General features: G+C 42.8%; 1 protein-coding gene and 2 pseudogenes across 4 annotated transcripts in view; 2 read left to right on the forward strand and 1 right to left on the reverse strand.

The window, feature by feature from the left end:
* Positions 1-6560: 6560 nt before the first annotated feature.
* On the reverse strand, positions 6561-8619 carry LOC118642174 (annotated as a pseudogene).
* Positions 8620-10895: 2276 nt separating this feature from the next.
* LOC118642175 lies at positions 10896-11815 on the forward strand (annotated as a pseudogene).
* Positions 11816-12579: 764 nt separating this feature from the next.
* The window catches only part of ARHGAP17 (Rho GTPase activating protein 17), an 89452-nt gene continuing 88980 nt past the window's right edge, over positions 12580-13051 (forward strand). For all 4 annotated transcript variants that reach the window (XM_036278662.1, XM_036278665.1, XM_036278664.1 and 1 more), the window contains exon 1: positions 12580-12722. In XM_036278662.1, coding sequence (XP_036134555.1) covers positions 12670-12722 — 53 coding nt within the window. In that variant the 5' untranslated portion in view covers positions 12580-12669. The remainder of the gene's footprint in view (positions 12723-13051) is intronic.

Genomic DNA, 13051 nt, shown 5'->3' on the forward strand with positions numbered 1-13051 from the left:
GCAAGAGATAAGCAACAGGTTACCTACAAAGGGAAACCCATAAGGCTCTCAGCTGACTTCTCACAAGAAACACTACAGGCCAGAAGAGAATGGCATGAAGTAATCAAAGTCATGAAAAACAAGAATCTGAATCCAAGACTACTCTACCCAGCAAGGCTATCATTCAAAATAGAAGATCAAATAAAGAGCTTCCCAGACAAAAAAAGGCTAAGGGAATACATTAGCACCAAACCAGCACTGCAAGAAATGTTAAAAGGACTGCCGTAATTAACAGTAGAAATGGGAAGAAAAATGGAACCACACTAAACAAAAATGGCAATAAATAAGTACATATCAATAATCACCTTAAACGTAAATGGATTGAATGCTCCCATAAAGAGACACAGAGTAGCTGATTGGATAAGAAAGCATGACTCATCTATATGTTGTTACAAGAGATCCACCTCTCAACAAAAGACTCACATAGGTTGAAAGTGAAGGGATGGAAAAAAAATTTTCCAAGCAAATGGAAAGCAAAAAAAAGCTGGGGTAGCAATTCTCATATCTGATAAAATAGATTTCAAAATGAAGACCATAACTAGAGACAAAGACGGCCACTACATAATATTGAAAGGATCTATCCAACAGGAAGATATAACCTTGATAAATATATATGCACCCAATATAGGAGCACGAAAATATATTAAAAATCTTCTGGAGGACTTCCAAGGAGAGATCGACAACAATACAATCATAGCAGGGGACTTCAACACCCCGTTGACAGCACTGGATAGATCCTCTAGGCAAAAAAATTAGCAAGGAAACAGAGACTCTAAATGAAGCACTAGACCAAATGGATTTAATAGATATCTACAGAGAATTACACCCCAAAACTACAGAATACACATTCTTCTCAAGTGCACATGGGACATTCTCAAAGATAGACCACATGATAGGACACAAACTAAATCTCTACAAGTTCAAGAAGACTGAAATCATATCAAGTATCTTCTCAGATCACAATGGCATGAAACTAGAAATCAATTGCAACAAGAACATGCAAAGACATTTCAACACATGGAGGCTAAATAGCATGTTATTAAATAATGAATGGGTCACCGAGGAGATCAAGGAAGAAATTAAAAACTTCCTGGAAACCAATGAAAATGAACACACAACAACACAAAATCTATGGGATACAGCGAAAGCAGTTCTGAGAGGGAAGTTCATAGCACTACAGGCCTACCTCAAAAAACAAGAAAAATTTCTAATTGACTGTCTAACCTCACAACTTAAAGAATTAGAAAGCAAACAAAAAGAAAACCCCAGAGCAAGTAGAAGGAAGGAAATAGTAAAGATCAGAGCAGAAATAAATGACATAGAGACCAAAAAAACAATTCAAAGGATCAATGAAACAAAGAGCTGGTTTTTCGAAAACATAAACAAGATTGATAGACCCTTAGCTAGACTCACCAAGAAACAAAGAGAGACAACCCAAATACACAAAATCAGAAATGAAAGAGGAGAAGTAACAACCAACACCACGGAAATACAAAAGATCGTTAACAACTACTATGAACAACTATATGGCAACAAATTCGACAATCTAAGTGAAATGGACAAATTTCTAGAAACACACAGTCTCCCAAAACTATTCCCGGAAGAGATAGAAAATTTGAACAGACCAATAACAACTAAGGAAATTGAAGAGGTAATCAAGACTCTCCCAGCAAACAAAAGCCCAGGCCCAGATGGTTTCACCGGGGAGTTTTACCGAACATTCAAAAAAGAACTAACACCCATTCTCCTCAAACTATTTAAAAAAATTCAAGAAGAAGGAAGACTTCCAAACACGTTCTATGAGGCCAGCATAATTCTAATTCCAAAACCAGAAAAAGACACTACGAAGAAAGAAAACTACAGGCCAATATCCCTGATGAACATAGACGCCAAAATCCTGAACAAAATATTAGCAAATCGGATCCAGAAATACATCAAAAAAATTATTCACCATGACCAAGTGGGATTCATTTCAGGGATGCAAGGCTGGTACAGTATTCGCAAATCAATAAACGTGATACACCACATAAACAAAATGAAGAATAAAAACCACATGATCATATCAATAGATGCTGAAAAAGCATTCGACAAAATCCAGCATCCATTTCTGATAAAAATGCTCAGCAATGTAGGAATAGAGGGATCATATCTCGACATAATAAAGGCCATATATGAAAGACCTACAGCCAACATCATACTCAATGGACAGAAACTAAAAACATTTCCATTAAGAACAGGAACAAGACAGGGATGTCCACTTTCGCCTCTCTTATTTAACATTGTACTGGAAGTCTTAGCCACAGTAATCAGACATGAAGAAAAAATAAAAGGGATCCAAATTGGAAAGGAGGAAGTGAAACTGTCATTATTTGCAGATGACATGATATTGTACATAGAAAACCCTAAAGACTCCATCAAAAATTGATTAGACTTGATAAATGAATTTGGCAAAGTAGCAGGATACAAAATTAACGTCAAGAAATCGACGGCATTCTTGTACATCAATGACGAACTCACAGAAAGAGAAACAAAAAAAACAATCCCATTTACCATCGCGCCAAAAAAATTACGATACCTAGGAATAAACTTAACCAAAGAAGTAAAGGACCTATTTGCAGAAAACTACAGGTCATTGAAAAAAGAAATAGAGGAAGATATAAAAAAGTGGAAGCACATACCCTGTTCATGAATTGGAAGAATTAACATCATTAAAATGTCCATACTACCCAAAGCAATCTATAGATTCAATGCAATCCCCATCAAAATACCAACGACATATTTCATAGAACTAGAACAAATACTTCAAAAGTTCATATGGAACCAAAAAAGACCCCGAATAGCCACAGCAATCTTGAAAAAGAAGAACAAAGTAGGTGGGATCACAATACCAGATATCAGGTTATACTACAAAGCGACTGTAACCAAAACTGCCTGGTACTGGCACAAGAACAGGCATATAGACCAGTGGAACAGAACTGAAAATCCAGAAATGGACCCAAGGCAATATGCTCAATTGATATTTGACAAAGGTGGCAAGAGCATACAGTGGAGTAAAGACAGCCTCTTTAATAAATGGTGTTGGGAAAATTGGACAGCTACATGCAAAAAAATGAAACTAGACCATCAACTTACACCATACACAAAAATAAACTCAAAATGGATAAAAGACTTAAATGTGACCCGTGAATCCATAAAAATTCTAGAAGAAAATGTAGGCAACAAAATTTCGGACATCATACGGAGCAGAATTTTCACTGATACATCACCGAAGGCAACAGAAACAAAGGAGAAAATGAACACATGGGACTACATCAAACTAAAAAGCTTCTGCACAGCAAAAGAAACAATCATCAAAATGGAAAGGCAACCCACTGTATGGGAGAACATCATTGCCAATGATGTATCAGATAAGGGGTTAATTTCCAATATATAGAGAGTGCTCATACAACTCCACAAAAGGAAGACAAAGAACCCAATTAAAAAATGGGCAGAGGAGCTGAATAGACACCTCTCCAAACAGGACATACAAATGGCCAAGAGACATATGAAGAAATGCTCAACATCACTAATCATCAGAGAGATGCAAATTAAAACAACAATGAGGTATCACCTCACACCTGTCAGAATGGCCGCCATCAACAAATCATCAAACAACAAGTGTTGGCGAGGGTGTGGAGAAAAGGGGACTCTAATACACTGCTGGTGGGAATGCAGACTGGTGCAGCCGCTATGGAAAACAATATGGTGCTACCTCAAAAAATTAAAAATTGAACTTCCATTTGACCCAGTGATCCCACTGCTGGGAATATACCCTAAGAAGCCTGAAACACCAAACAGGAAGAATATATGTACCCCCATGTTCATAGCAGCACTATTTACAATAGCTAAGATCTGGAAACAGCCCAAGTGTCCACCAGTAGACGAATGGATAAAAAAGCCGTGGTACATATACACAATGGAGTACTATGCAGCGGTAAGAAAGAAAGATCTCTTATCCTTTGAGACGACATGGAGGGACCTGGAAAGTATTATCCTAAGTGAAAGAAGCCAAGCAGAAAAAGACAAATACCACATGATCTCACTTATATATGGAATATAATGAACATAACAGTCTGAGGAATACAGTAGACCCAGACACATGGAAGTAGGGCACAGACTGACATCCCTCAGAAGAGGGGATGGGGGGTGGGGGTGGGTGGGAAGAGATAAACCACAGAACTTATATGCATGTATGCATGACCAATGGACATGGACAACTAAGCCGGGGACAGGGTGGAGGGGGGGGGGGTGCCAATGGGGTAAAAAGGTAAAACATCTGTAACCAAAAAATAAATAAAAATTCATAAAAACTAAAAAAAAAATAAAATAAAATAAATAAATATTTTTAAAAAAGCAAATTAGAGAATAATATACTCCCATTTATACAAATGTACATATATTTCTAAAAGGCCCAAAAGAATACAGGTTACCAATGGAGTGGTTTCCTAGGCAATGGAAAGAGGCATGGGACTTACCCAGGAAAACGGAACTTTCACTTCTTAAATTTTATGCATCTTGTACTTTTGCACTGTTCACCTTTTTTCTTGTACAAGCAGCACGCACCCATTCATTTGATATAATTTTTGAACATTAACACAAATTGATGTTTTAATGACCCAAAGTATACATAAATGCCTGTTCTTTGTAAAAAGCTAGAGCATTACAAACAATATGTGAAGTAGTCATTGACCACAGCCTCCAATCCCACCAATACTTACTCTTACAAGAAGTAATCACTGGTTTAAGTTCGGTAAATACTTTTGAAGTCTGTAAAAGATGACACTTTTAAGTATTAATTATATTTTTACTAAACCAATTAAAGCTGCAAAAAAGTATGTAACTTTTCTTTTCAAAAGGCCACTACTGGAAAGCAGTGTGGAAAATAGATTCAAAAGAAGAAAACGAGCAAGATCAGTAAAGAGTCTCACACTGCTTATCATCTCTGGTTTGAGAATCATCTATTGCTTTTGAAAGGTCTTTCAGCCCAACTGGAGCACTCTTATCAGGTGACAGTAGCAAAGATGTGTATGTGGGCCAACCATTAATAATAGTATTTAGCTCAGCCAATGTGGCTCAGTGGTTGAGCACTGACCCATGCACCAAGAGGTTACTGGTTCGATTCCTGGTCAGGACACATGCCCGGTTGTGGGTCCAATCCCCATTTGGGGACATGCAGGAGGCGGCCAATCGATGTTCTCTCTCACAGATGTTTCTATCTCTCTTTCCCTCTCCCTTCCTTTCTCTCTAAAATCAATAAAGAAAAAAATTTTTTTAAGTAATAGTATTTAAAAGATGCCCAGACCCAGAAGTTCCAGGTCTAGGTGGGTTAATATGAGACACAGTTGTGGAACAGGGGTTCACGTCTGTTTTTCTGAGTGCGGATCCTAGGGTATTTTGAAGACTTGGTGGTATATTTTTTAGCTACTTTTTTCTTTCCTGGTGAATCTAGAGGCTTCATACCACAGGCAGAGTGTTTTTCTGGTGAGAAAGCTGAATGAGATTCTATTTCTAGATATGTAACAAGAAAATTCTGAAGAAAAAAAAAAAACTCTTTAGCATAGATTGATGCTTTGGTCTCAGATGTATGTTGGGCTTTTTTTTTTTTTATCCTCACCCAAGGACATTTTTGCATTTATCTTCAGATAGAGTGGAAGGGAGAGAGGGGGGAAGAGAGAGAGAGCGAAACATAGATGTGAAAGAGACACATCGAGTGGTTGCCACCCACATGACCCCAAACAGGGCGGGGACAAACTGCAACCAAGGCATGTGCCCTTAGCGGGAACCGAACTGGGGACTCTCTAGTTTGCAGGCCGACTCTCTAACCGCTGAACCAAATCGGCCAGGGCAGGCCACTTTTTGATTCAAGCCACCTGGTCATCCACCTGGTAACACTGCCTTGGTCTTCACCAAACAACTCATCCTTTTCTTCACTTTTGATACCCAGAGTGTTTTCCATTGATCATAACACTTGATGATGTTCATGTTTTGTTTGGTGTTTGAAAGTATTCCATAAAGAGGTTTCTCATGAGGACTTTGTCAACTTTTCCTTCTGTGCTACTTACTAAGTTCATCAATTTATTTTGTATGTCATCCAGCACTTCATTTTGTTTTTTAAATTCTTCAATTAGTTCTTCCTTCAGATCCAAACCACCATTCACTTTCTGAAGACATCCCTATAACATCAGTTTTCCTTCTAGACAGTTGCCTCTCCATCCATTCAGCTAATACCAACTTGAGGTTAACTGCTGTGCAAGCATACTGCTTAAATATATATATATATATATATATATATAGATTTTTTAGAGAGGGAGGGAGGGAGGGAGAGATAGAAACATCAATGTGAGACATCAATTGGCCGCCTCCTGCATGCCCCCCACTGGGGACTGAGCCCACAACCCTGGGCATGTGCCCTGACTAGGAATCAAACCAGGACCTCTCAGTCCATGGGACAACACTCAATCCACTGAGCCACACCAGCTGGGCTATACTATTTTTTCTTGCTCCTGAGAGGTAGAATGCTGTAATGCAGTTTCATACTTCTCCTGTGTGACAACCTTCAGCTGTTCCTGCAATGACTACCTGAAAACTGGGCTTGATAGCTTGTATTTTCCATCACACCAGAAGATGAACACAGCTTTTCCTCCAATGGAATAACTTTCATTTTTAGCTTAGCTGCTCTATCTTCTGCAGCTAAAGTTTCATGGACACAGACTTTTCTGATTCAAAAGCATGGTTACAAGACCTCTCCAGCTCCAGATTTAAACATAATTCTTTGTCAAGTAAATGTTGAACCTCATTCTGTAAGGCACAGTTTTCTACTTGTTTGTTTCAGTGTCAATATGACTTTCTCTCCTGTTGAAACATAGCTGTCTTTTCCTGCATTGCTGTAACTGCTTTTAAAAGTCAACTTAATTCCCCAGTCTTGCCCTGTTCTTTTTCTATCAACAGTTGCTCCCAAGCAAGAGCCTTCTTCTTCATTGCACATATTCCAATGTTCTCTTCTCTTATAATGCTTGATTTTGTTTCTTTTTCCCTAGATGTTTGTCCTTTTTTTTTTTTTTTTTTTTTTTTGTCGTTTTCCTGTTTTAGTTTACAGATATCCATTTCAAATTTAAATAGCCTCTCCTTTAGGTTTGTGACTGCCTGCCTCAAAAGTTCCTCTTTGCTCACTTCATTAGTGAAATTCTCACTTAAAGAAAGTAACTCATCACATTTTGCTTTGAGTAAGAGCTCCTTTTCCTTAAGTAAGTTTTGGAAAACATCTTGTTTCTCCTTTAGCTGCTTACTTTCTGAACAAGTTTGTTCATGTTTTCTTTCCAGTTTGGAGGTGGCAGCAACAGAATCAGGCAGTCTCTCATTATCTTTCTGGAGGGTTTTAATCATTGAATCTTTTTCCTGCACTGATTTTCTACCTCTTCTTGGAGCAATTTAGAAGACTCCTTCAGTGTATCAGATTCAATTGCCTTAAGGGAGTCTACAGACTCTGAAGTAAATAACTTGGTGGAAGATTCTAGAGAAATAAAGTCAAGATCACCTAAAAGAACACCCTAGGCATTGTAAATCAGCCCTATGCTGAGCTGAATTTGTGCTAATTCCCTCTCCAAATTTTTTAGCTTGATTTCGTTCTTTTTAAAAATTTGAATCAGGTCAGTAGAGTTCATCTGTAGTTTAGAATTGTTATCACTGTCAGTTAAAACTTGGGTCTGGCCCGAGCCGGTTTGGCTCAGTGGTTGGAGCATCGGCCTGCAGACCAGAGAGTCCCGGGTTCGGTTCCTGCTAGGGGCATGTACAAAAAAAAAAAAAACTTGGGTCTGAAGTTGTTTCTGAAGTTGGGTTGCCTCCCTCTGCATATTTGCTATCATGATCATCACCAGCTATTTCCACTCTTCCATGATCTTAACTTGTTGTTTAAAGTTATTGCACTCCTGCAGAAGGTTCTCAAACTGATTCATATTAACACCTCTAACCGTGTTACCAGTGCTAGATGTTTGTAAAATTGTCTGTAAAGTTTGACAGTCTGCCCTAATGCATCAATCTCAATGTCTTTCTCGAATGATGTGTGATAAATTATGAATGGTTTCTCTAAACATAACTTTCAAATCTAACCAGTACTTTCAAATCTAACAGTTTTATTTCTGTCTTGTAGCTTCACAAGGTCTGCATCTTTGGCATCAATGATATCCATCATTTAGTGATATTGTCTTTTTACATTACTATTTTCCCTAGTCTTGTCATTTAAAACAGCCAATACTTGTTTGCTTTCCAAACCATACACTTGCAATTGCTGCTCAATGTAGGAAGCTAAAGATATTCTAGTATGAAGACCTCACATCTCTAATTCTTTTTGTAGGATAGTCTGAATTAATTTACCCATCTAATCTTTAGACAGCTGATCGATCTGTTCAAAGAGATATTCTTTTTCAGTTACAAGTTTAATCTCCAATTCGTTTTTTCAGATCTTTCAGTAACAATCTCTGTTTTGGCTTGAGGTAAATCATGCTTTTCACTTCTGTTTTCTATATTAAGACTCCAAACTTTTTTTTTTTTTTAATCCTCACCCGAGGACATTCTTCCATTTCCTGTTCAGATAAAGAGTGGGAAGGAGAGAGAGGAAGAGAGAGAGCGAGAAACATTGACGTGAAAGGGACACATCGAGTGGCTGCCACCCACATGACCAACCAGGGCCAGGGACAAACTGCAACCGAGGCACACGCCCCCAGCAGGAACTGAACCTGGTTCTCTCTGGACCGCAGGCCGACACTCCAACAGCTGAGCCAAACCAGCCAGGGCAAGACTCCAAATTTTTATTAAAAACTATCAGAACTTTCTGCTTGAATGTGCTGGGTTTTTTTTTTAGGCAACTAGGTTTTGATTTGTTCTATTTTGTTTTGCCATCCTGCTGTCAGTTTTTCCAGTTCTTCGATCCTTTCTTCATAGTCACTTATTTTTTTCTTAGTGCCCATGGCTAATTTTGGTCAGTTTCTGTTGATGCACATTCTGCAGTACTGCCACTTCAAGTTGATGGTCATTAATTTTCTTATTTCAGTTCTGTTGAAGTTCCTCGATGTTATTTTTTCAGTTTGCAGATTTCATTGTGATCCAAGCTGTTTGCTCCTGGTGCTTGGGAAGTCTGAGCAAAATGCCTCCAAGGGCTAACCTCAGCCTCAAGTCTTAAACCTTCATTGAACCACCTGAAGGGGTTGATGGTACAAGGCCAGCTCCACAATTTACTGAGTGGCTGACAGCAGCTTCAGCAACTAATTCTTTAGCATGATCTATCTCACTTTCAGAATTTGGTTTCTACATCTTTCTGTCATAGTTGATGTTGGTAAGCATCAGTGTGCTGCTTTATTTGAAGCTCTGATGTTTTATACTTCTGTTCCAAATCACTACAAAGTTCTCATTCTCTAATCTTAAGGTCACTTAAATGGCTTCAACATCCTTTCTCTTAGAGCAGTGGTTCTCAACCTTCCTAATGCCATGACCCTTTAATACAGTTCCTCAGGTTGTGGTGACCCTCAACCATAAAATTATTTTCGTTGCTACTTCATAACTGTAATTTTGCTACTGTTATGAATTGCCATCAGAAATATGTGTTTTCTGATGGTCTTAGGCGACCCCTGTGAAAGGGCTTTTTGACCCCCAAAGGGGTTGAGAATCGCTGTCTTAAGAGTCAGGTGACTCTTCCCCTTTTTCGGTTTCCTTCATCAGCATATCGTTTGAGAAGTTAGACATGTGGCCAATGAAGGAAGCCACATTGCTGCCCAACCCTGGGGAGTGGCCTGAGCTAGAGCCAAGACCACCAAACCAGGAGGTAATCACTGTGGGTTATAGGACTGACCTGGTCTGTTCACCAAAAGCATTCAACCCCATTGTGAAACAACCCCCCCCACCCCCACCCCCACACACACAAAACTGCTGCCCAAGGGACTAAGTCACAGTGAAGTAAACAACAATGATGTCTTGTAGGCAAAGGCTTGGGTCTGGGGGTGGGGAGAGGCCTGGGAACCTTGAGGCCTGGCCTGGGCCTGACACAGGGCCCTTGTTTGGTGACAAAGCCTGTGAGCCTCTCTGTCCCCTCTGCCTCTGTGACTACCCCTGTGCCTCCCTGCCCCTGCCATTCCACACCACCACAATGATGGCTGCTCAGGAGGCGTTACCTCCAACACTGTCCCCGGTTGCGGTTAACAGAAAACACACACTGCCTTTGACTTTCTTGTCACACAGTACATGTTGTCTTGCAGCTTGCACTATTCATGTCACCATTTTTTACAAAATTTTGAGGTAAAATCCCTTGAGTTACACATATTTATCTTAAGAGCACCAGTGAGTGGACTTGGACAAGTGTCTGCCTGTGCATCAGTGTGACCTGGGGAGGATGGTGAACAATTCCTCACCCACAGTCCTGCCTGGAGGGGAGGGGAGAGCAGTCAGTCAAGAATCACCTGAGTTTAAGAGAAGTGGGGGCCGGGGAGCCATTGCAGCCCTGGTGTTGCCTGTGGCCAGCATGGGTTACAGATCTGCTCTGGGGGTAAGTGGGTGAGGGCATCTAATATAAGATGACAGAAGGAAAGTGGATTTGGGTGGTGAGTGTGAGAGCACATGGATGCCAAGTTACAATGTCCACCTGAAACCCATGTTATTAACTAGTGTCACTGACAGTACATTTAATGAGAACCACCAAAGGGCCACAGCTAGGAAGGAGGCAGGCAGTGACCTGGATGTTCATACCTGGGCACCAAGAGAAGTGGAAGTGCCGGGCCCTGCAGCTGGGGGGAGAGCCACAGATGCTGGCACCGCTGCCGAGTCTTCAGCAGCTGGACTGTGCCTTGGACTTAATGGGGTGCCCACCTCCACAGCAAATCCAGAAAAACCTCAGCAACCTGACATACCTGGTCCTCCTGTCCTCTGTTGCCCAACCACTGAAAATCGCCAGAGACAAGGTGGTGGAAAAGGAGTAACTTTTGAGTGACTACAACAGAGATGGGGACTCCTGTAAGTTACCACGGAGTAACAAACATGATCTCCTTTGGAGGATGGGGCCCTGCTTGCTCTCCACCAAGAAAGCTGGAGGTGGAAGCCAAAAAGGCCTTTGACCAGTACGAAAACCTGTATTTTGAAGGCAGTGTCTCATCTGTCTACCTCTGGGATCTGGATTGTGGTTTTGCTGGGCCGATCCTCATAAAGAAGGTGGGACATGGATCAAAGAAGATCAAAGGCTGCTGGGATTCCATCAACATGGTGAAAGTACAGGCAAAATCGCCCATTACAAGGTGACCTCCACGGTGATGCTGTGGCTGCAAACCAGCAAATCAGGCTCTGGCAACCATGAAGCTCTGAGACAGTCTTACCAAACAGATGGAGAGAGGTGTAATTGTGAGCGGCTGCTTCCCACACAGCCATTATTGGTGCCTGGCCGACAATATAGAAAACAAAATCAGAAGTACGCTGAATTAGATCTAATTTGGAAAAACAAAGGGCATTGTCAACGGAGGTCCACGCAGACTTCTGCAAACACCAAAAGCAGCTTTTAAGCACCACCTAGTGGAGGCTTTGAAGAGAGCAGCAATGTTAAATGTTTGCCTCATGCTAACCGGACATGCCATGCACTCATTAGATTCCTTTCGCATAAAACTCATCTTCTGCTCCCTTCCCTTCGGGACAGGTTACACCACAACTTGCGTCACCAGGTTACGCAACTTGCCGCACCGACGTCCACAGCAACATCTCTCCCTGATAATAAAGCCACTACACAAGCTTCTAGACTCTAAGGTCTGCTTCCCACCATGTTTTGCTATCAAACCGGGATGTTTTTGACCTGGCCACGGTGGACCGGTGGTTAGGGCAGCCCACCGAGCGCCCAAGTCTCATGGGTTTGATTCCCGGTCAAGGGCACATACCTGGGTTGCAGGTTCCATCCTGGATCCAGTTATGCAATGCGGAAGGCAGCCAATCCAGATACATCAATGTTTCTCTCTCCCTCTCCCTCCCTTTTACTCTCTCTAATGGTCAATGGCAAAAAATATCCTGTGAGAATTAACAAAAACCAAGAACAAAAAATCCCCGCAAAAACCCAATGTTTTCTTAAAGACGGAATCGTTTCTTTTGCCCCAGCCCCCTGTTCCCGCGCTCCGCCACCCATAAAATACCCTGTCTGCCTCCCCTTCCCTCCCACCTTTTTGTTACATTGGAAGGAAAAAAAAAAGTAAAACAAAAAATTTTATAACCGGTGTGTGAACGAGAGAGAAAAAAAAAAAAAACTGGAAAAAAAAAAGACCACCGATGGGCACCGGCTGGACGCGCGACTCGCCGCGCGGGCCTCGCGGCACGGGCACCGCCAGCACGCGGCGAGCTTCCGGCGCGCGGGCTTCCGGGGCGTGGCGGGCGTGGCGGAAGGAGCTCGCGCGCAGGCGTGGCTGCGGGGTCGCCGCTGCCGCTGCCCTGGGCCGGCGGGCGGCGCCGCTGGAAGTGACGCGCGGGGGCGGGGCGGGCCCAGGCTGGGAGCCGCCGCCGCCCGGCCGGGAAGCGATGTAGGAGCCGCAGCCCGTCTGCCCCGCGTCCCGCCGGCCGAGCCCGGGCCCCACCGCCGCCATGAAGAAGCAGTTCAACCGCATGAAGCAGCTGGCCAACCAGACCGTGGGCAGGCGAGTGCGCGGGGCGGGGGGCGGCGGGCGGCTACCCCGGGAGGGCCGCGCCTCCCCTCCGGCCTGCCGGCTCTGAGCCCCGGGGTCTGCACTGAGGCCCGGTCGGCGGGCGCCTGGCTGGGACGGGTGCCCAGCCGTCCGGGGCCCCGCCGGGACGGCCCTTCACAGCAAGTGCGCGGTGGCACTCGGTGGGGACAGGGTCCCTGACGCTCCCGCTCGCGGAGCAGCTTGCACTACGCCCTTCGGGGACTCGGGGTGCTGTGCCTCCAAACCCGGCGAATGGCCGGCCGCACCTTCTTGACGTTCACACGTTGGGAACGGGGAGAAAA

Source organism: Molossus molossus, unplaced genomic scaffold, assembly GCF_014108415.1.
Source record: "Molossus molossus isolate mMolMol1 unplaced genomic scaffold, mMolMol1.p scaffold_m16_p_3, whole genome shotgun sequence".
NCBI lineage: Eukaryota > Metazoa > Chordata > Mammalia > Chiroptera > Molossidae > Molossus > Molossus molossus.